The 25,914-nt window shown below is 43.3% G+C and overlaps 1 protein-coding gene across 1 annotated transcript; it reads right to left on the bottom strand.

Moving 5' to 3' along the window:
* Nucleotides 1-400: 400 nt before the first annotated feature.
* Nucleotides 401-18,928, bottom strand: LOC138645602 (apoptosis-associated speck-like protein containing a CARD). Its single transcript, XM_069735026.1, has 3 exons — nt 18,379-18,928; nt 4,166-4,222; nt 401-811 (listed from the first exon to the last, which is right to left on the bottom strand). The coding sequence occupies exons 1-3, from the start codon at nt 18,653-18,655 to the stop codon at nt 549-551; spliced, it is 597 nt and encodes a 198-aa protein (XP_069591127.1). The 5' UTR covers nt 18,656-18,928; the 3' UTR covers nt 401-548.
* Nucleotides 18,929-25,914: the final 6,986 nt, after the last annotated feature.

Raw genomic sequence — 25,914 nt, 5'->3', positions numbered from 1 at the left:
ATCCACTCGCACCGTGCTGTGACTTTTTTTTCTCATGGCAGATCGGCAATAGAAAAAGAAAAGTCACAGCGCTGCCCAGCCCTATAGTATAACACTGGGCCGAGTGCTGTCTGATAAAAGATCAGCCGTGTGTATACGCTCTTGTGTATTGTGTTTCAAGGCGGACCGTCCCCTTCATCAATACATGTAGGGTGTATAACCTCATCGGGGGCAATGTTCTTCATACCCTTTTCATCCATTGTACCTACTATTGCTTTATGACACATTCTGTGTTTTTTGTTTTTTTCATACATACACAGAAAATCTCTTTATCTTGATTTATCTATGTTAAAAATAAAAGCTTCTTACTACAAGACTATTTCTTGTCATTGACAGAAAATGAGACAAAACAAAGAATAAATCTGGTTCAGGAATTTTTTTATTTAATCTGCTGGATTCATCAAGGAATCTCCTGTGAACTGGTAATGTACCAAATTGTGCTTCAGCTCCAAGACCCTGACCCAGGAGCTGACTCTGCAATCAAAATCCCAGACACTTTCTATTGGGTTTTATTTGCCTTCTAGATTCCTGATGAGAGGTGCGTTATGGTCTCTCAAAGATTTCAGGAACTGGTCCTTGTCTCTGCTTCCCCAGGAATCAACATAACAGAAGAGCTGTCGCATCTTATTCTGGGGGGTGTTCGTGCTGCGCACGGTGATATAGTCTTCACTTGTCAACAGCTTCCACTGTAAGAGATCATCTAGGATTGGATCCACCAGAGCCACCAGAGCTATGAGCTGAGTGCGGTGTCTGTCCACAAAATGGTCCTCCTCTGTAAGAAGAACATATAACATGAGATGCGAGAATTTCCATCATGCATGTCCTCACCTCCTATTTGTTTATGGTCAAGTTGTGAGTAGGTTACGTGTGAATCGTCTATAACATACCGTATTTTTCGGACTATAAGACGCACCGGACCATAAGACGCACCCCAAATTTGGGGTGAAAATTGCAGAAAAAAAGATTTTTTATAAGATGGGGTCCGTCTTATTGTCCGAATTTACAGTATCTTACCTGAGGGCTGGCGGTGGCAGGGTCACAGGAGGCAAGATGTCGGCAGAGGTGGGGTGATGCTGGGATGAGGAGGTGCTGGGATCAGGAGGTGCTGGGATGAGGAGGTGCTGGGATCAGGAGGTGCATTGAGAGGTATGGCGTGAGATGGGTCCCAGGCTTACCGTGCAGGCAATGCAGGCTTACCATGGCGGCAGAGGTGCAGCGGCAGAGGAGGCGCAGTAAGCGGGGTCCCTTTCCCCGGTATGGTGATTCAGCAGCCCGGTAAGCAGCAGAGCCGGGTGAATCCTGTTGTTATTGGTGGGCGCGGCCATCTTCCTGAGGCCGCGCGTGTGCAGATGAAGCCCTCTGCTTCCCGGGGCTTCAGGAAAATGGCCGCGGGAGGCCGCGCGTGCGCAGATGGATATCGCGGCGGCCATTTTCCTGAAGCCCCGGGAAGCAGAGCACTCCATCTGCGCACGCGCGGCCTCGGGAAAATGGCCGCGCCCACCGATAACAACAGGATTCACCCGGCTCTGCTGCTTACCGGGCTGCTGAATCACCATACCGGGGAAAGGGACCCCGCTTACTGCGCCTCCTCTGCCACCGCACCTCTGCCGCCACGGTAAGCCTGCATTGCGACTATTAGACGCACCCCCCATTTCCCCCCTTTTTTGGGGGGGAAAAAGTGCGTCTTGTAGTCCGAAAAATACGGTACTCATTGGTAATGTAGATTGTAAGCCCAATGGGTCAGGGATGAAGATGTGTGTGGAGTGTGGTGGAATATAAAGAAGCTATATAGGTGAGTGTAATAATTTGTTCGGAACTATGGGGTTTGGAGGTTTTTATCCTTCTAAGAGCTCATACTCACATGCGAGAAACTCGGGTGAGTCTCACACGTCAATATCCGGCACTCGGATCGGATCGTGCAGCCGCGTAGCAATACATGCAGCCGCGTAGCAATACATGCAGCCGCGTAGCAATACATGCAGCCGCGTAGCAATACATGCAGCCGCGTAGCAATACATGCAGCCGCGTAGCAATACATGCAGCCGCGTAGCAATACATGCAGTCGCACGCTCCGCTCCTGAGTGCCGGGTGCAGTGTCGGGTATTGACGTGCGAGACTCATCCGAGTTTCTCGCATGTAAGTATGAGCCTTAACCATGAGGATTCTTGTCTCTTCTGTAGGTACCACCAACTGGGAATGATTTAAGGCTATCCAGAGCTTGGATCCCATTCTCCAGGAGACCCTTATTGCGACATGCAAAAGTTTGGCAACGCATGATTAAATTTATTGTTATAGTGAACAGATAAGCAAGTTGAAGATTAAATTATCTCTAAAAAGCCTAAAGTTAAAGATGACCTATTTCCTTTGTATTTTGGGATATACACACACACACGTGCTCAAAAGTTTAATTTTTGCTTTCTTGGCCTTTTTTCAGAGAATATGACTGATACCACAAAAACTTTTCCTCCACTCATGGTCAGTGGTTGGGTGAAGCCATTTATTGTCAAACTACTGTGTTTTCTCTTTTTTAAATCATAATGACAACCAAAACATCCAAATGACCCTGATCAAAAGTTCCCATACCCTGGTGATTTTGGCCTGATAACCTGCACAGAAGTTGACACAAATGGGTGTGAATGGCTACTAAAGGTAACATCCTCACCTGTGACCTGTTTGCTTGTAATCAGTGTGTGCATAAAAGCTGAGCGAGTTTCTGAGATCCAGACAGACTCTTGCATCTTTCATCCAGCCACTAACGTTTCTGGACTGTGAGTCATGGGGAAAGCAAAAGAATTGTCAACGGATCTACGGGAAAAGGTAGTTGGACTGTATAAAACATTAAAGGGATGCAAAAAGGTATCCAAGGAATTGATAATGCCAGTCAACAGCGTTCACACTGTGATTAACAAATGCAAAATCAGGGGCTCTATAAAAACAAAACCACGATCAGGTAGACCAACGAAAATGTCGTCCACAACTGCCAGGAAAATTCTTCATAATGCAAAGAAAAACATAACATCAGCTGAAATACAGGACTCTCTGAAAACTAGCGGTGTGGCTGTTTCAAGATGCACAATAAGGAGGAACTTAAAGAAAAATGTGCTGCATGGTCGAGTCACCAGAGGAAAGCCATTACTGCGCAAATGCCACACAGTATCTCCCCTACAATATGCAAATCAGCACAGAGATCAGCCTCAAAACTTCTGGAACAAGGTAATTTGGAGTGATGAGTCCAAAATTTAACTTTTTGGCCACAACCATAAATGTTACATTTGGAGAGAGGTCAACAAGGCCTATGATGAAAGGAACACCATTCCTACTGTAAAGCACGGAGGTGGATCGCTGATGTTGTGGGGATATGTGAGCTACAAAGGCACAGGAAACTTGGTCAAAGTTGAAGGAAAGATGAATGCTGCATGTTATCAGCAAATTTGCAGTAGTCAGCCCGGAAGCTGCGCATGGGACGTCCTTGGATGTTCCAACATGACAACGATCCAAAACACAAGGCCAAGTCGACCTGTCATTGGCTACAGCAGAACAAAGTGAAGGTTCTGGGGTGGCCATCTCAGTCTCCTGACCTCAATATCATTGAGCCACTCTGGGGAGATCTCAAGCGCGCAGTTCATGCTATACCGCCCAGGAATTTACAGGAACTGGAGGCTTTTACCAAGAAGAGTGGGCAGTTTTACCATCTGAGAAAATAAAGAACCTCATCCACAACTACCACAAAAGACTCCAAGCTGTCATTGATGTTAGAGGGGGCAATACACGGTGTTAAGGAATGGGGTATGGGAACTTTTGATCAGGGTCACTTGAATGTTTTAGGTTGTCATTATGATTTAAAAAGAGAAAACACAGTAGTTTGGCAATAAATGGCTTCACCCAACCACTAACCATGAGTGGAGGAAACTTTTTGGTGTTACCATTCATATTCTCTGGTAAAAAAAACAAGAAAGCAATAATTCTGCCGGGGTATGTAAACTTTTGAGCACAACTGTACATTAGCTGCACTCTGCACCCCCCTAATGCTAGCTCAACTGCTCTGCAAAAATACATATAGTTTTTGCTCAGTTTTATTTGCTTTCTGCCTTGACATATTATGCGGAGCATCCAGTCTGCCACTCACCTCTTGATGTTGCTCCCTGATCTCCCATAGATGATTCCTGGGGTGCAAAGCCAGTGACTGAAAACACACAAGAGAAGCACTGAGGTCAGATGGGTCCTAAAGCTGTACACACATTCACAAGTGCATATATTCTTGTTATCTGTGGTGTTACATAGGACTGCAGGTGTATATATATACTACATTATCTATACTCGAGTAGATACAGTTGGAACCAGAAGTTTCCATCCACTATATAAAAAGACATCTGCAGGTTTTTCTCAATATCTGACATGAAATCGGATTAAACCTTTTCTGTTTTAGGTCATTTAGGATTAACATAATTATTAATATTTACTAAATGCCAGAATAATGAGAGAGAGAGAAGGTTTTCAGTCATTTTTATTACTTACTGCAAAGCCAAAAGTTTCCATACACTAAGATTACTATGCCTTTAAACAATTCTGTGCTGCCCATATGATGATGCCACGTGTTTGGAAGCATTTGATATTTTTTTGGCAACATCTGAGTTAGAGACACACCTGTGGATGTATTTAATGAACACATGAAACACACTGCTTTTTTTGTGTGTAGCATCATGGGAAAGTGTCAAGAAATCAGCCAAGATATCAGCAAGAGAATTGTGGACTTGCACAAGTCTGGCTCATCCTTGGGTACAATTTCTAGGAGGGACTGGTGCACTTAACAAAATAGATGGCATAATGATAAAAGAAGATTATGTGGCAACACTGAAGCGACATCTCAAGACATCTTCCAGGAAGTTAAAGCTTGGGCAGAAATGGGTCTTCCAAATGGACAATGACCCGAATCATACTACCTAAATAGTAACAAAGGGGCTTCAGGATAACAAAGTCAATGTTTTGGAGCGGCCATCACAAAGCCCTGATCTCAATCCTATGGAAATGTATGAGCAAAGCTGAAAAGGCCGGTGCGAGCAAGGCGACCTACAACCCTGGACCAGTTACACCAGTGTTGTCAGGAGGAAACGGACCAAATTCCGACCAACTATAGTGAGAAGTTTGTGGAAGGAGATCCCAAACGCCTAACCCAAGTCATTCAGTGAAAGGGCAATGGTGCCAAATACTAATGAAATGGAGGGAAACTTCTGACTTTGCAGTAAGTAATAACAATGCCTTAACACATTCTCTCTCTCATTATTCTGGCCTTTGGCAAATATTAATAATTATGGTAATCCTAATTGTCCTAAAGAGGGAAAGGTTTATTCAAATTTCATGTCAGACATTTAGAACAACCTGCAGATGTGTCTTTCTATATAGTGGATGGAAATTTCTCGTTTCTACTGTATACTATGTTATCTGTGGTGTTACATAGGACTGCAGGTGTATATATATATACTACATTATCTATACTCGAGTAGATACAGTTGGAACCAGAAGTTTCCATCCACTATATAAAAAGACATCTGCAGGTTTTTCTCAATATCTGACATGAAATCGGATTAAACCTTTCCTGTTTTAGGTCATTTAGGATTAACATAATTATTAATATTTACTAAATGCCAGAATAATGAGAGAGAGAGAAGGTTTTCAGTCATTTTTATTACTTACTGCAAAGCCAAAAGTTTCCATACACTAAGATTACTATGCCTTTAAACAATTCTTTGCTGCCCATATGATGATGCCACGTGTTTGGAAGCATTTGATATTTTTTGGCAACATCTGAGTTAGAGACACAACTATGAATGTATTTAATGAACACATGAAACACACTGCTTTTTTTGTGTGTAGCATCATGGGAAAGTGTCAAGAAATCAGCCAAGATATCAGCAAGAGAATTGTGGACTTGCACAAGTCTGGCTCATCCTCGGGTACAATTTCTAGGAGGGACTGGTGCACTTAACAAAATAGATGGCATAATGATAAAAGAAGATTATGTGGCAACACTGAAGCGACATCTCAAGACATCTTCCAGGAAGTTAAAGCTTGGGCAGAAATGGGTCTTCCAAATGGACAATGACCCGAATCATACTACCTAAATAGTAACAAAGGGGCTTCAGGATAACAAAGTCAATGTTTTGGAGCAGCCATCACAAAGCCCTGATCTCAATCCTATGGAAATGTATGAGCAAAGCTGAAAAGGCCGGTGCGAGCAAGGCGACCTACAACCCTGGACCAGTTACACCAGTGTTGTCAGGAGGAAACGGACCAAATTCCGACCAACTATAGTGAGAAGTTTGTGGAAGGAGATCCCAAACGCCTAACCCAAGTCATTCAGGTTAAGAGCAATGGCACCAAATACTAATGAAATGGAGGGAAACTTCTGACTTTGCAGTAAGTAATAACAATGCCTTAACACATTCTCTCTCTCATTATTCTGGCCTTTGGCAAATATTAATAATTATGGTAATCCTAATTGTCCTAAAGAGGGAAAGGTTTATTCAAATTTCATGTCAGACATTTAGAACAACCTGCAGATGTGTCTTTCTATATAGTGGATGGAAATTTCTCGTTTCTACTGTATACTATGTTATCTGTGGTGTTACATAGGACTGCAGGTGGCATCTACTACATTATCTGTACTCAGGGAGTTATCACTATGTTATCTGTGGTGTTACATAGGACTGCAGGTGGCATCTACTACATTATCTGTACTCAGAGAGAAATCACTGTGTTACCTGTGGTGTTACATAGGACTGCAGGTGACATCTACTACATTATCTGTAGTCAGAGAGTTATCCCTGTTATCTGTGGTGTTACATAGGACTGCAGGTGGCATATACTACATTATCTGCACTCAGAGAGTTATCCCTGTGTTATCTGTGGTGTTACGTAGGACTGCCGGTGACATCTACTACATTATCTGTACTCAGAGAGTGATCACTGTGTTATCTGTGGTGTTACATAGGACTGCAGGTGACATCTACTACATTATCTGCACTCAGAGAGTTATCCCTGTGTTATCTGTGGTGTTACATAGGACTGCCGGTGGCATCTACTACATTATCTGTACTCAGAGAGTGATCACTGTGTTATCTGTGGTGTTACATAGGACTGCAGGTGACATCTACTACATTATCTGTACTCGGAGAGTTATCCCTGTGTTATCTGTGGTGTTACATAGGACTGCAGGTGACATCTACTACATTATCTGTACTCGGAGAGTTATCACTGTGTTATCTGTGGTGTTACATAGGACTGCAGGTGACATCTACTACATTATCTGTACTCAGAGCGTTATCACTGTGTTATCTGTGGTGTTACATAGGACTGCCGGTGACATCTCCTACATTATCTGTACTCAGAGAGTTATCACTGTGTTATCTGTGGTGTTACATAGGACTGCAGGTGACATCTACTACATTATCTGCACTCAGAGAGTTATCACTGTGTTATCTGTGGTGTTACATAGGACTGCCGGTGACATCTCCTACATTATCTGTACTCAGAGAGTTATCACTGTGTTATCTGTAGTGTTACATAGGACTGCAGGTGACATCTACTACATTATCTGTACTCAGAGAGTTATCACTGTGTTATCTGTGGTGTTACATAGGACTGCAGGTGACATCTACTACATTATCTGTACTCAGAGAGTGATCACTGTGCTATCTGTGGTGTTACATAGGACTGCAGGTGACATCTACTACATTATCTGTACTCAGGGAGTTATCACTGTGTTATCTGTGGTGTTACATAGGACTGCAGGTGACATCTACTACATTATCTGTACTCAGAGAGTGATCACTGTGTTATCTGTGGTGTTACATAGGACTGCAGGTGACATCTACTACATTATCTGTACTCAGAGAGTTATCACTGTGTTATCTGTGGTGTTACATAGGACTGCAGGTGACATCTACTACATTATCTGCACTCAGAGAGTTATCACTGTGTTATCTGTGGTGTTACATAGGACTGCAGGTGACATCACTACATTATCTGTACTCAGAGAGTTATCACTGTGTTATCTGTGGTGTTACATAGGACTGCAGGTGACATCTACTACATTATCTGCACTCAGAGAGTTATCACTGTGTTATCTGTGGTGTTACATAGGACTGCAGGTGACATCTACTACATTATCTGTACTCAGGGAGTGATCACTGTGTTATCTGTGGTGTTACATAGGACTGCAGGTGACATCTACTACATTATCTCTACTCAGGGAGTGATCACTGTGTTATCTGTGGTGTTACATAGGACTGCCGGTGACATCTCCTACATTATCTGTACTCAGAGAGTTATCACTGTGTTATCTGTGGTGTTACATAGGACTGCAGGTGACATCACTACATTATCTGTACTCAGAGAGTTATCACTGTGTTATCTGTGGTGTTACATAGGACTGCAGGTGACATCTACTACATTATCTGTACTCAGAGAGTTATCACTGTGTTATCTGTGGTGTTACATAGGACTGCAGGTGACATCTACTACATTATCTGTACTCAGAGAGTTATCACTGTGTTATCTGTGGTGTTACATAGGACTGCAGGTGACATCTACTACATTATCTGCACTCAGAGAGTTATCACTGTGTTATCTGTGGTGTTACATAGGACTGCCGGTGACATCTCCTACATTATCTCTACTCAGGGAGTGATCACTGTGTTATCTGTGGTGTTACATAGGACTGCAGGTGACATCACTACATTATCTGTACTCAGAGAGTTATCACTGTGTTATCTGTGGTGTTACATAGGACTGCAGGTGACATCTACTACATTATCTGTACTCAGAGAGTTATCCCTGTTATCTGTGGTGTTACATAGGACTGCAGGTGACATCTACTACATTATCTGTACTCAGAGAGTGATCACTGTGTTATCTGTGGTGTTACATAGGACTGCAGGTGACATCTACTACATTATCTGTACTCAGAGAGTTATCACTGTGTTATCTGTGGTGTTACATAGGACTGCAGGTGACATCTACTACATTATCTGTACTCAGAGAGATATCATTGTGTTATCTGTGGTGTTACATAGGACTGCAGGTGACATCTACATTATCTGTACTCAGAGTTATCACTGTGTTATCTGTGGTATTACATAGGACTGCAGGTGACATCTACTACATTATCTGCACTCAGAGAGTTATCACTGTGTTATCTGTGGTGTTACATAGGACTGCCTGTGACATATCCTACATTATCTCTACTCAGGGAGTGATCACTGTGTTATCTGTGGTGTTACATAGGACTGCCGGTGACATCTCCTACATTATCTGTACTCAGAGAGTGATCACTGTGTTATCTGTGGTGTTACATAGGACTGCAGGTGGCATCTACTACATTATCTGTACTCAGAGATATCACTGTGTTATCTGTGGTGTTACATAGGACTGCAGGTGACATCACTACATTATCTGTACTCAGAGAGTTATCACTGTGTTATCTGTGGTGTTACATAGGACTGCAGGTGACATCTACTACATTATCTGTACTCAGAGTTATCCCTGTTATCTGTGGTGTTACATAGGACTGCAGGTGACATCTACTACATTATCTGTACTCAGAGAGTGATCACTGTGTTATCTGTGGTGTTACATAGGACTGCAGGTGACATCTACTACATTATCTGTACTCAGAGAGTTATCACTGTGTTATCTGTGGTGTTACATAGGACTGCAGGTGACATCTACTACATTATCTGTACTCAGAGAGATATCATTATGTTATCTGTGGTGTTACATAGGACTGCAGGTGACATCTACATTATCTGTTCTCAGAGAGTTATCACTGTGTTATCTGTGGTGTTACATAGGACTGCAGGTGACATCTATTACATTATCTGTATGCAGAGAGTTATCACTGTGTTATCTGTGGTGTTACATAGGACTGCAGGTGACATCTACTACATTATCTGTTCTCAGAGAGTTATCACTGTGTTATCTGTGGTGTTACATAGGACTGCAGGTGACATCTACTACATTATCTGTACTCAGAGAGTCATCACTGTGTTATCTGTGGTGTTACATAGGACTGCAGGTGACATCTACTACATTATCTGTACTCAGAGAGTGATCACTGTGTTATCTGTGGTGTTACATAGGACTGCAGGTGACATCTACTATATTATCTGCACTCAGAGAGTTATCACTGTGTTATCTGTGGTGTTACATAGGACTGCAGGTGACATCTACTACATTATCTGTACTCAGAGACTTATCACTGTGTTATCTGTGGTGTTACATAGGACTGCAGGTGACATCTACTACATTATCTGTACTCAGAGAGTTATCACTGTGTTATCTGTGGTGTTACATAGGACTGCAGGTGACATCTACTACATTATCTGTACTCAGAGAGTGATCACTGTTATCTGTGGTGTTACATAGGACTGCAGGTGACATCTACATTATCTGTACTCAGAGTTATCACTGTGTTATCTGTGGTGTTACATAGGACTGCAGGTGACATCTACTACATTATCTGTACTCAGAGAGTTATCACTGTGTGATCTGTGGTGTTACATAGGACTGCAGGTGACATCTACTACACTATCTGTACTCAGAGAGTTATCACTGTGTGATCTGTGGTGTTACATAGGACTGCAGGTGACATCTACTACATTATCTGTACTCAGAGTGATCACTGTGTTATCTGTGGTGTTACATAGGACTGCAGGTGACATCTACTACATTATCTGCACTCAGAGAGTTATCACTGTGTTATCTGTGGTGTTACATAGGACTGCAGGTGACATCTACTCCATTATCTGCACTCAGAGAGTTATCACTGTGTTATCTGTGGTGTTACATAGGACTGCAGGTGACATCTACTCCATTATCTGCACTCAGAGAGCTATCACTGTGTTATCTGTGGTGTTACATAGGACTGCAGGTGACATCTACTACATTATCTGTACTCAGAGTGATCACTGTGTTATCTGTGGTGTTACATAGGACTGCAGGTGACATCTACTACATTATCTGCACTCAGAGAGTTATCACTGTGTTATCTGTGGTGTTACATAGGACTGCAGGTGACATCTACTACATTATCTGTACTCAGAGAGTGATCACTGTGTTATCTGTGGTGTTACATAGGACTGCAGGTGACCTCTACTACATTATCTGTACTCAGAGAGTTATCACTGTGTTATCTGTGGCATTACATAGGACTGCAGGTGACATCCACTACATTATCTGTACTCAGAGAGAGATCACTGTGTTATCTGTGGTGTTACATAGGACTGCAGGTGACATCTACTACATTATCTGTACTCAGAGAGTTATCACTGTGTTATCTGTGGCATTACATAGGACTGCAGGTGACATCCACTACATTATCTGTACTCAGAGAGAGATCACTGTGTTATCTGTGGTGTTACATAGGACTGCCGGAGACATACTGCATAGATCCCTGTGTTATCTGTGGTGTTACATAGGACTGCAGGTGACATCTCCTACATTATATGTACTCATAGAGTTATCACTGTGTTATCTGTGGTGTTACATAGGACTGCAGGTGACATCTACTACATTATCTGTGCTCAGAGTGATCACTGTGTTATCTGTGGTGTTACATAGGACTGCAGGTGACATCTACTACATTATCTGTACTCAGGGAGTTATCACTGTGTCATCTGTGGTGTTACGTAGGACTGCATGTGACATCTACTACATTATCTGTACTCAGAGAGTTATCACTGTGTCATCTGTGGTGTTACATAGGACTGCAGGTGACATCTACTACATTATCTGTACTCAGAGAGTTATCACTGTGTTATCTGTGGTGTTACATAGGACTGCCGGAGACATACTGCATAGATCCCTGTGTTATCTGTGGTGTTACATAGGACTGCCGGAGACATACTGCATAGATCCCTGTGTTATCTGTGGTGTTACATAGGACTGCAGGTGGCATCTACTACATTATCTGTACTCAGAGAGTGATCAATGTGTTATCTGTGGTGTTACATAGGACTGCAGGTGACATCTACTACATTATCTGTTCTCAGAGAGTTATCACTGTGTTATCTGTGGTGTTACATAGGACTGCCGGAGACATACTGCATAGATCCCTGTGTTATCTGTGGTGTTACATAGGACTGCCGGAGACATACTGCATAGATCCCTGTGTTATCTGTGGTGTTACATAGGACTGCCGGAGACATACTGCATAGATCCCTGTGTTATCTGTGGTGTTACATAGGACTGCAGGTGACATCTACTACATTATCTGTTCTCAGAGAGTTATCACTGTGTTATCTGTGGTGTTACATAGGACTGCAGGTGACATCTACTACATTATCTGTACTCAGAGAGTCATCACTGTGTTATCTGTGGTGTTACATAGGACTGCAGGTGACATCTACTACATTATCTGTACTCAGAGAGTGATCACTGTGTTATCTGTGGTGTTACATAGGACTGCAGGTGACATCTACTATATTATCTGCACTCAGAGAGTTATCACTGTGTTATCTGTGGTGTTACATAGGACTGCAGGTGACATCTACTACATTATCTGTACTCAGAGAGGTATCACTGTGTTATCTGTGGTGTTACATAGGACTGCAGGTGACATCTACTACATTATCTGTACTCAGAGAGTTATCACTGTGTTATCTGTGGTGTTACATAGGACTGCAGGTGACATCTACTACATTATCTGTACTCAGAGAGTGATCACTGTTATCTGTGGTGTTACATAGGACTGCAGGTGACATCTACTACATTATCTGTACTCAGAGAGGTATCACTGTGTTATCTGTGGTGTTACATAGGACTGCAGGTGACATCTACTACATTATCTGTACTCAGAGAGTGATCACTGTGTTATCTGTGGTGTTACATAGGACTGCAGGTGACCTCTACTACATTATCTGTACTCAGAGAGTTATCACTGTGTTATCTGTGGCATTACATAGGACTGCAGGTGACATCCACTACATTATCTGTACTCAGAGAGAGATCACTGTGTTATCTGTGGTGTTACATAGGACTGCAGGTGACATCTACTACATTATCTGTACTCAGAGAGTTATCACTGTGTTATCTGTGGCATTACATAGGACTGCAGGTGACATCCACTACATTATCTGTACTCAGAGAGAGATCACTGTGTTATCTGTGGTGTTACATAGGACTGCCGGAGACATACTGCATAGATCCCTGTGTTATCTGTGGTGTTACATAGGACTGCAGGTGACATCTCCTACATTATATGTACTCATAGAGTTATCACTGTGTTATCTGTGGTGTTACATAGGACTGCAGGTGACATCTACTACATTATCTGTGCTCAGAGTGATCACTGTGTTATCTGTGGTGTTACATAGGACTGCAGGTGACATCTACTACATTATCTGTACTCAGGGAGTTATCACTGTGTCATCTGTGGTGTTACGTAGGACTGCATGTGACATCTACTACATTATCTGTACTCAGAGAGTTATCACTGTGTCATCTGTGGTGTTACATAGGACTGCAGGTGACATCTACTACATTATCTGTACTCAGAGAGTTATCACTGTGTTATCTGTGGTGTTACATAGGACTGCCGGAGACATACTGCATAGATCCCTGTGTTATCTGTGGTGTTACATAGGACTGCCGGAGACATACTGCATAGATCCCTGTGTTATCTGTGGTGTTACATAGGACTGCAGGTGGCATCTACTACATTATCTGTACTCAGAGAGTGATCAATGTGTTATCTGTGGTGTTACATAGGACTGCAGGTGACATCTACTACATTATCTGTTCTCAGAGAGTTATCACTGTGTTATCTGTGGTGTTACATAGGACTGCCGGAGACATACTGCATAGATCCCTGTGTTATCTGTGGTGTTACATAGGACTGCCGGAGACATACTGCATAGATCCCTGTGTTATCTGTGGTGTTACATAGGACTGCCGGAGACATACTGCATAGATCCCTGTGTTATCTGTGGTGTTACATAGGACTGCAGGTGACATCTACTACATTATCTGTTCTCAGAGAGTTATCACTGTGTTATCTGTGGTGTTACATAGGACTGCAGGTGACATCTACTACATTATCTGTACTCAGAGAGTTATCACTGTGTTATCTGTGGTGTTACATAGGACTGCAGGTGACATCTATTACATTATCTGTATGCAGAGAGTTATCACTGTGTTATCTGTGGTGTTACATAGGACTGCAGGTGACATCTACTACATTATCTGTTCTCAGAGAGTTATCACTGTGTTATCTGTGGTGTTACATAGGACTGCAGGTGACATCTACTACATTATCTGTACTCAGAGAGTCATCACTGTGTTATCTGTGGTGTTACATAGGACTGCAGGTGACATCTACTACATTATCTGTACTCAGAGAGTGATCACTGTGTTATCTGTGGTGTTACATAGGACTGCAGGTGACATCTACTATATTATCTGCACTCAGAGAGTTATCACTGTGTTATCTGTGGTGTTACATAGGACTGCAGGTGACATCTACTACATTATCTGTACTCAGAGAGGTATCACTGTGTTATCTGTGGTGTTACATAGGACTGCAGGTGACATCTACTACATTATCTGTACTCAGAGAGTTATCACTGTGTTATCTGTGGTGTTACATAGGACTGCAGGTGACATCTACTACATTATCTGTACTCAGAGAGTGATCACTGTTATCTGTGGTGTTACATAGGACTGCAGGTGACATCTACATTATCTGTACTCAGAGTTATCACTGTGTTATCTGTGGTGTTACATAGGACTGCAGGTGACATCTACTACATTATCTGTACTCAGAGAGTTATCACTGTGATCTGTGGTGTTACATAGGACTGCAGGTGACATCTACTACACTATCTGTACTCAGAGAGTTATCACTGTGTGATCTGTGGTGTTACATAGGACTGCAGGTGACATCTACTACATTATCTGTACTCAGAGTGATCACTGTGTTATCTGTGGTGTTACATAGGACTGCAGGTGACATCTACTACATTATCTGTACTCAGAGAGTTATCACTGTGTTATCTGTGGTGTTACATAGGACTGCAGGTGACATCTACTACATTATCTGTACTCAGAGTGATCACTGTGTTATCTGTGGTGTTACATAGGACTGCAGGTGACATCTACTACATTATCTGCACTCAGAGAGTTATCACTGTGTTATCTGTGGTGTTACATAGGACTGCAGGTGACATCTACTACATTATCTGTACTCAGAGAGTTATCACTGTGTTATCTGTGGTGTTACATAGGACTGCAGGTGACATCTACTACATTATCTCTACTCAGAGAGTTATCACTGTGTTATCTGTGGTGTTACATAGGACTGCAGGTGACCTCTACTACATTATCTCTACTCAGAGAGTTATCACTGTGTTATCTGTGGTGTTACATAGGACTGCCGGAGACATACTGCATAGATCCCTGTGTTATCTGTGGTGTTACATAGGACTGCAGGTGACATCTCCTACATTATATGTACTCATAGAGTTATCACTGTGTTATCTGTGGTGTTACATAGGACTGCAGGTGACATCTACTACATTATCTGTGCTCAGAGTGATCACTGTGTTATCTGTGGTGTTACATAGGACTGCAGGTGACATCTACTACATTATCTGTACTCAGAGAGTTATCACTGTGTTATCTGTGGTGTTACATAGGACTGCAGGTGACATCTACTACATTATCTGTACTCAGAGAGTGATCACTGTGTTATCTGTGGTGTTACATAGGACTGCCGGAGACATACTGCATAGATCCCTGTGTTATCTGTGGTGTTACATAGGACTGCAGGTGACATCTCCTACATTATATGTACTCATAGAGTTATCACTGTGTTATCTGTGGTGTTACATAGGACTGCAGGTGACCTCTACTACATTATCTGTACTCAGAGAGTTATCACTGTGTTATCTGTGGTGTTACATAGGACTGCCGGAGACATACTGCATAGATCCCTGTGTTATCTGTGGTGTTACATAGGACTGCAGGTGACATCTCCTACATTATATGTACTCATAGAGTTATCACTGTGTTATCTGTGGTGTTACATAGGACTGCAGGTGACCTCTACTACATTATCTGTACTCAGAGAGTTATCACTGTGTTATCTGTGGTGTTACATAGGACTGCCGGAGACATACTGCATAGATCCCTGTGTTATCTGTGGTGTTACATAGGACTGCAGGTGACATCTACTACATTATCTGTGCTCAGAGTGATCACTGTGTTATCTGTGGTGTTACATAGGACTGCAGGTGACATCTACTACATTATCTGTACTCAGGGAGTTATCACTGTGTCATCTGTGGTGTTACATAGGACTGCAGGTGACATCTACTACATTATCTGTACTCAGAGAGTTATCACTGTGTCATCTGTGGTGTTACATAGGACTGCAGGTGACATCTACTACATTATCTGTACTCAGAGAGTTATCACTGTGTTATCTGTGGTGTTACATAGGACTGCCGGAGACATACTGCATAGATCCCTGTGTCATCTGTGGTGTTACATAGGACTGCCGGAGACATACTGCATAGATCCCTGTGTCATCTGTGGTGTTACATAGGACTGCCGGAGACATACTGCATAGATCCCTGTGTCATCTGTGGTGTTACATAGGACTGCAGGTGACATCTCCTACATTATATGTACTCATAGAGTTATCACTGTGTTATCTGTGGTGTTACATAGGACTGCATGTGACATCTACTACATTATCTGTACTCAGAGAGTTATCACTGTGTCATCTGTGGTGTTACATAGGACTGCAGGTGACATCTACTACATTATCTGTACTCAGAGAGTTATCACTGTGTTATCTGTGGTGTTACATAGGACTGCCGGAGACATAGTGCATAGATCCCTGTGTTATCTGTGGTGTTACATAGGACTGCCGGAGACATACTGCATAGATCCCTGTGTCATCTGTGGTGTTACATAGGACTGCCGGAGACATACTGCATAGATCCCTGTGTTATCTGTGGTGTTACATAGGACTGCCGGAGACATACTGCATAGATCCCTGTGTCATCTGTGGTGTTACATAGGACTGCCGGAGACATACTGCATAGATCCCTGTGTTATCTGTGGTGTTACATAGGACTGCCGGATACATACTGCATAGATCCCTGTGTCATCTGTGGTGTTACATAGGACTGCCGGAGACATACTGCATAGATCCCTGTGTCATCTGTGGTGTTACATAGGACTGCCGGAGACATACTGCATAGATCCCTGTGTTATCTGTGGTGTTACATAGGACTGCAGGTGACATCTACTACATTATCTGTACTCAGGGAGTTATCACTGTTATCTGTGGTGTTACATAGGACTGCAGGTGACATCTACTACATTATCTGTACTCGGAGAGTTATCACTGTGTTATCTGTGGTGTTACATAGGACTGCAGGTGACATCTACTACATTATCTGTACTCAGAGAGTGATCACTGTGTTATCTGTGGTGTTACATAGGACTGCAGGTGACATCTACTACATTATCTGTACTCAGAGAGTTATCACTGTGTTATCTGTGGTGTTACATAGGACTGCAGGTGACATCTACTACATTATCTGTACTCAGAGAGTTATCACTGTTATCTGTGGTGTTACATAGGACTGCATGTGACATCTACTACATTATCTGTACTCAGAGAGTTATCACTGTGTCATCTGTGGTGTTACATAGGACTGCAGGTGACATCTACTACATTATCTGTACTCAGAGAGTTATCACTGTGTTATCTGTGGTGTTACATAGGACTGCCGGAGACATACTGCATAGATCCCTGTGTCATCTGTGGTGTTACATAGGACTGCCGGAGACATACTGCATAGATCCCTGTGTTATCTGTGGTGTTACATAGGACTGCCGGAGACATACTGCATAGATCCCTGTGTCATCTGTGGTGTTACATAGGACTGCCGGAGACATACTGCATAGATCCCTGTGTCATCTGTGGTGTTACATAGGACTGCCGGAGACATACTGCATAGATCCCTGTGTCATCTGTGGTGTTACATAGGACTGCCGGAGACATACTGCATAGATCCCTGTGTTATCTGTGGTGTTACATAGGACTGCCGGAGACATACTGCATAGATCCCTGTGTCATCTGTGGTGTTACATAGGACTGCCGGAGACATACTGCATAGATCCCTGTGTCATCTGTGGTGTTACATAGGACTGCCGGAGACATACTGCATAGATCCCTGTGTTATCTGTGGTGTTACATAGGACTGCCGGAGACATACTGCATAGATCTCTAGGGCTGGTCTTCTACTTGCAGAATCTGATGCTTCTTACCTTCCATGATGGCCTTCTTGAGCTCCGCCGCCTCCTTGTTCTCATTTATGGCTTCTAGGACCCTCAGGGTCACCTGAATTCCATAGTGGTCCTTGTAGAATCTGAGGATGAGCTCCGCAGTGTCCAGGTCGTCGGCTTCCTGCAGCGGACCTTTGGGGATCCTGCTATATCCTTCCTTAATCTCTATGTCGTTTAACTTGTTCTTGAACTTCTTAAATGATTTCCTTTCCAAGTTTTCCAGCGTATCGATCAGGACGTCCTTCACCGTCCTCCCCATCTCCCCCTAAGCGGTGACTACAGCGCAGCAGCCACGATGGAAACGGAAAGAAAGAACTTGGGTTTCTCACAATTTCCTGTTATTTTTCATCTCGTGTTGTCTCCATTAGTTCGTGATTCTGCCTTCTTCTTAAGAAGAGCTGGGTTTTTTCGACACGGTTGCCTCAGCAGGGAGGAGCTGTAGGGGTTAATATATTCAGCAGCTTGTTCTTCACTTACAGCACAATGTACTAGAGCCAAAGGAAAAATCCAGTGTTAACCCTCGCCCCGCCCTGCGATAAGAGGCAAACTTCAGTTCCCGGAAATGGTCGAATTCCAGCAAGAAATGTTTATCTTCTGCAGTAAGCACTGGTGTATGTGGTCACACAAGTACGAGGCATAGACTAGGCATGCTACACAAGTATGGGGCACACGTTACACACAGTAGGCACCTATCACAAGCAGAGCACACACACTATGCACACATTACACACAGTAGGCACCTATCACAAGCAGAGTGCACACACTATGCACACATTACAAGCATGGGGCACACGTTACACACAGTAGGCACCTATCACAAGCAGAGCGCACACACTATGCACACAATACAAGCATAGGGCACACACGTTACACACAGTAGGCACCTATCACAAGCAGAGCGCACACACTATGCACACATTACAAGCATGAGGCACACGTTACACACAGTAGGCACCTATCACAAGCAGAGCGCACACACTATGCACACATTACAAGCATGGGGCACACGTTACACACAGTAGGCACCTATCACAAGCAGAGCACACACTATGCATACAATACAAGCATAGGGCACACACGTTACACACAGTAGGCACCTATCACAAGCAGAGCGCACAAACTATGCACACATTACAAGCATGGGGCACACGTTACACACAGTAGGCACCTATCACAAGCAGAGCGCACACACTACACACATTACAAGCATGGGGCACACGTTACACACAGTAGGCACCTGTCACAAGCAGAGCGCACACACTGTGCATACATTACAAGCATGGGGCACATTTAACAGAGTAAGCACCTATCACAAGTAGAGCGTGCACACTATACACACATTACAAGCATGGGGCACATGTTACACACAGTAGGCACCTGTCACAAGTAGCATGCATGCACTATGCAGACATTACAAGCATGGGGCACACGTTACACACAGTAGGCACCTGTCACGAGTACACTGCACACTATGCACACATTTAGAAGCATGGAGCACATGTTACACACAGTAGGCACCTATCACAAGTAGAGCGCACACTATGCACACATTACAAGCAAGGAGCACATGTTACACTGAGTAGGCACCTGTCACAAGTAGACCGTACACTATGCACATATTACAAGAATGGGGCACATATTACACACAGTAGGCACCTATCACAAGCAGAGCGCACACACTATGCACACATTACAAGCATGGGGCACACGTTACACACAGTAGGCACCTATCACAAGCAGAGCGCACTCACTATGCACACATTACACACAGGTGGCACCTATCACAAGCAGAGCGCACACACTATGCACACATTACACACAGTAGGCACCTACCACAAGTAGAGCGCACACACTATGCACACATTACAAGCATAAGGCACACACGTTACACACAGGCACCTATCACAAGCAGAGCGCACACACTGCACACATTACAAGCATGGGGCACACGTTACACACAGTAGGGACCTATCGCAAGCAGAGCGCACACACTATGCACACGTTACACACAGGCACCTATCACAAGCAGAGAGTACACACTATACACACATTACAAGCATAGGGCACACACGTTACACACAGTAGGCACCTATCACAAGCAGAGAGTACACACTATACACACATTACAAGTATGGGGCACATGTTACACACAGTAGGCACCTATCACAAGCAGAGCGCACACACTATACACATATTACAAGTATGGGGCACACGTTACACACAGTAGGCACCTGTCACAAGCAGAGAGTACACACTATACACACATTACAAGTATGGGGCACACGTTACACACAGTAGGCACCTGTCACAAGCAGAGAGTACACACTATACACACATTACAAGTATGGGGCACACGTTACACACAGTAGGCACCTGTCACAAGCAGAGAGTACACACATTACAAGCATGGGGCACACGTCACACACACTAGGCACCTGTCACAAGTAGCATGCATGCACTATGCATACATTAGAAGCATGGGGCACATGTTACACACAGTAGGCACCTATCACAAGCAGAGCGCACACACTATGCACACATTACAAGTATGGGGCACACGTTACACACAGTAGGCACCTGTCACAAGCAGAGCGCACACACTATGCACGCATTACAAGCATGGGGCACACGTCACACACAGTAGGCACCTGTCACAAGTAGCATGCATGCACTATGCATACATTACAAGCATGGGGCACATTTCACAGAGTAGGCACATATTACAAGTAGAGCGTGCACACTATACACACATTGCAAGCATGGGGCACACGTTACACACAGTAGGCACCTGTCACAAGTAGACCGCACACCATGCACACATTTAGAAGCATGGAGCACATGTTACACACAGTAGGCACCTGTCACAAGCAGAGCGCACACACTATGCACATATTACAAGAATGGGGCACATATTACACACAGTAGGCACCTATCACAAGCAGAGCGCACACACTATGCACACATTGGCAGCATGGGGCACACGACACAAGCATGCCATAATTACTATGCACGCGTCACACAACCACTATTCACTCATCACAAGAACAGTGTGCTCATTTTAAGAAGAGGACATATAATATTAATGAATACTCATATGTTTATTTCTATAGCGCCAACTTATTCTGCAGCACTTTCAGTTCAACTGAACATTGCATGTTTCAAAGGGGAGAGCGGAGTTGCCACTGATGGACGGCCCTAGTTGCTGCTTATCTGCTGACTTAAAAAGAGTCAGGCACCAAAATTTGAACAGGTCGACCATTATCTCTGCTGATATCATCTGATGTCGGAGGATTTGCTGATTTTAGTCTAATGTGTATGGAAGCCTTTAATTTTACGTTTCTGGAGAAGCCTCTCTCTGTAAATGTGCACATCATGAATTACCAGGAATGCAGGAAATGCCGTAAATGTGTAATATCAATAGATACTGTTGGTGAAATAGCGCAAAATAGGATGTAATCCGAGATTCAGATGGTTACACACAATAGGATTGCACTCACCAGACAAAGCCAGTTTATGGTAGTATTCGCTGCAACCAAAGGGAAAAAACAATGGGTAGACGTGGATTTACTCTGCGCTGCTGAATAAGTGAAAGTTCAGACGTATGGTTTTGTTTATTTTTTAAAATAGACCAATCTAAAAGAGATGTAGATTTTATTAATAATGATATGATAAATTTGTATAATAACCGATTTATACTTTAAAATTGCATCCAAAAGTGTTTTCCTTTTAAAAATGTATTATATGTAGAATAAAACATGTCATTTAAAATGTTTTTTATTAGATATGAATTAAAATTATCAGACAACTTCTCCGTTTAAAAGAAAAAAAAGGAAGGAAGGAGGAAAACATATATAGGGGATAAAGTAGCACCATTGATCTACTATAAAAAATCAAAAACGTGTCACTGGAGAAGTCAGATAATTTTAATTATCTAATAATCATCTATTATCTAATTATCTATTATCTAATAAAACATTTTAAATTACATGTTTTATTCTACACATAACGCATTTTTATGATCTGATTTAAAAAAAAAAAAAAAAAAAAAAATGACAATAGCAGAAAAAATTCTAAAATCATTGTCCCCGGCTCTTCAGTCCCACGTCCCTCCAGCGGAGGCCTCTCCAGCGCCTGCAGGGATCACCTTGATTATCAGTCACGTGACTGCCGAGGACGGTGATTGTGGTAGGCAAACTGTGAAATGAAGTTCGTGTTTCCATCTCTGCTGAGATGAGCTGAACGTGCAGGAACATTGTGAGGCAAAATGTGATCGGTGAAGCCTCGTCACACCAATTTGGGACAGTTTGTTTACTACAGTCGAACATCAGGTGGCAAACAGGATCCGGAATAATATTTGGGTCAGTAAGGCTACTTTCACACTTGCGTTTTTTGCAATCCATCGTTTTGTGCTAAAAAACGGATCCTGCAAATGTGCTCGCAGGATGCGTTTTTTTGCCCATAGACTTGTATTAGCGACGGATGGCCACATGGGTATCTGTCGTGTTTTGGCGGACCGTCGTCACAAAAAAAGTTCAATTTAACGTTTTTTTGTCTGTCGTGTCCGCCATTTTCTACCGCGCATGCGTGTCCGAAACTCCGTCCCCTCCTCCCCGGACTTCAGAATGGGCAGCGAATGCGTTGAAAAACTGCATACGCTGCCCATGCCGTGCACAAATTTCACAACGTACGTCGGTCCGACGCATAGCGACGGACCCGTACCGACGCAAGTGTGAAAGTAGCCTAACAGACATCTTTTAGCATATTCTGAAACTTTAGGAACCTTCTGCTTAGGCAGGGAGCAGTGAGGAGCGTCCATTAAAAACCCCTGAGACCACAGATGATTAGATGGGGAAGATGACCGTTTTTGCCCTTTCGAAGGACAACATTCGGGACGCACACGCTCAGAAAATGAAGCAGGAGCAGCATCCACAGGAATAAACCAAGCGCCAGCAGTGAGAGAGCCCATGGATCAGGGATTGCCTGCAGCGTTCAGCTCTCCTAATCATGATGAGCGAACTTACTCGGATAATGTCATATATCAAAAATTACCGCACACTCAGACTGGATATGCTGAAAAAGGTTTTGAACCAATTTATTATAACAAAAAAAGAAGAAATAGCCACAGAAAAAGTAGGAACAAATGTGTTCATATCAGACCAAACCCAACGTTTCGACCCACCAGGGTCTTTTTCATAGGGTTACTGGGGAGATAAAGAAACAGTGTAAACAAACAACAGTGGTATGGCAATAATACAGTGAAGAGAAGTCAAATAACCTGTATAAACATAAAATCACCGAACTATATATACAAATGGAAAATATAAAGACATAGAACCAGAATATACATATTAGATACAATAAATATAATAGAGGATATTACTATTAAGGTTCAAACTAGTGAATTTAGTGGAGTATCTCTAGGAGGAAGATAGTGGAAATTAAAAAAAGGGGGGGAAAAGGGAGAAAAGGGGGGAGGGAGAAGGAAGAAAGGGAAAGAAAATATGAGAGCGATAGTTGTAAAGCGGGATGATTACCTTGGCTTCCGGAGGTATGCGCATATGTGGCAAAGAGGAGGGAAAGGCAGGAAGGCAAATTTTGTAGTACAAGTCCTGTCACTATGATAAACAAGGTAGTGTTATGAAATTATATATGCCTAGCGGTCCCAAATGTAGAGAGCTAAAGGAAAGAATCGAAGGGAGAGAAGAATGTACCCAAGGAAATTATAATATGTATGTCATAGTTTACCATATATAGATATACCTGAAATGTCCTAGGTGGGCGCTCCAGTGTCGAGATGATCGACTGCTAGATACTGGAATAGGCTGTAGGCCGATTGTGTGCCCCAAATAGTACAGTTTAGTACACAGTAGTCCTAAAATATGAGGAGGCTATATAAGGTTAGCGGAAAGGATGGACATATGGATAATGCAATAGGTAGGAAAGGTACCTAAGGTGTCCTTGTGCAGTGATACCAGGTATGGTCCAATAGGGTATACGGGAGGTGGCAATTCCACATGCCCTGGGAGAAGTAGCCGGATTAAGCGTACTAGAATGATAAGGGGAACTAGTAAGGGTGGTATGTACACAAAGTGTAGGATAGTAACAGACAGTGCGCCACATACGATATACCTGCTTTGTCCTGAAAAGGCTGTGTAAAGTTGCCCACTAGAATGACAGGGGATAATGGACAGGAGGGTCCAAGGGCTCCTGCTGGCCCTGGGGTAGTAGACCTAAAGATAAGGTCATAAATGATGAGGGTACAGTGGGGTGAAAATAAAATGAAAGAGCAATGGTGGCGCAGCGCAAAGAGACAGCTAAAATACCTGTAAGGTCCTAAGTTTCTCGCGGGGTAGAGTGGTGGAGCGGCACTCCCGTGCCTTGCTCTAGGCCGTGTGCTGGAAGGGAGCTAATGGGAGCTATAAATAGTACCGGCGGTCCGATAAACCGGAAGTGCGGCCGCCGGACCGGAAGTGATGTATCGTCACTATGTACAGGCTAGGCGCCTGCGCGGTGGGCGCTAATGGTAGCGCTTCTAGGCGGGCGGGGGGGACGATGTATGGGCGCCTGCACCTCTTGTTAAAACCACAAGGTCATTCCTATTGGATACTGGCCACTTCCTTAGTATTCTCAGACAGCTTGATACCATACCACCTGACAGTCTCCTGGTTACAATGGATGTCAATAGTCTTTACACTTCCATCTCTCACGAAAAAGGCATCACAGCAGCCAAATCTTTGCTAGAGTCATCCAATTTATCTAATGGCTCGATACAATTTTGTCTGGACTTATTAAGGCTCGTCCTTTATGACAACTTTTTTCTGTATGATGACTCTTATTACATTCAACAACAGGGGACCGCCATGGGCTCAAATGTCGCGCCCGCGTATGCTAATGCATACATGAACACATTTGAACTTAATTTCGTGTACACAGACGATAGATTCAAACAACACGCACAGTGCTACCATCGCTATATAGACGATATTTTTTTCATATGGACAGGCCCTGTAGAAACATTGGTTACATTCCATGAGTCTCTGAATGGGATCTACCCGGAACTAGAGTTTACCATGCACTATGATTCTAAACAAATCTCCTTCCTGGACACTCTCGTATGCAAAAACAACCAGGGTCACCTTTCAACTGATCTATACTCCAAGCCCACCGATTGTAACAGCCTGCTACACTACTCTAGCAGCCATCCAAAGGCAACACGCGACAGCCTCCCCCGCTCACAATTCATGAGAGTATCCAAAATTGTCTCTGACCCCGAGGTCCTCCCTACACGTCTTACGAGTATGTCAGATAAATTCAGAGAGAGGAGTTACCCTCAACGCCTACTGGACTAGGAAAGACTACGGGCACTCCATCCCCAACCACCACCCCTTAGGCAAACCAATACAGATAGAGTGCCATTTGTCCATACCTACCACCCTTTTATGCCAAAGGTCGAAGCAGTAATCAAGAGACACTGGCCTTTATTGGCTAGAGCATACCCTAACATTGACAGCTTCTCCC

Source organism: Ranitomeya imitator, chromosome 7 (assembly GCF_032444005.1).
Source record: "Ranitomeya imitator isolate aRanImi1 chromosome 7, aRanImi1.pri, whole genome shotgun sequence".
Classification (NCBI taxonomy): domain Eukaryota; kingdom Metazoa; phylum Chordata; class Amphibia; order Anura; family Dendrobatidae; genus Ranitomeya; species Ranitomeya imitator.
Note: the sequence above shows the minus strand (reverse complement) of the source record. Positions and strands in the feature narration are given on the sequence as shown.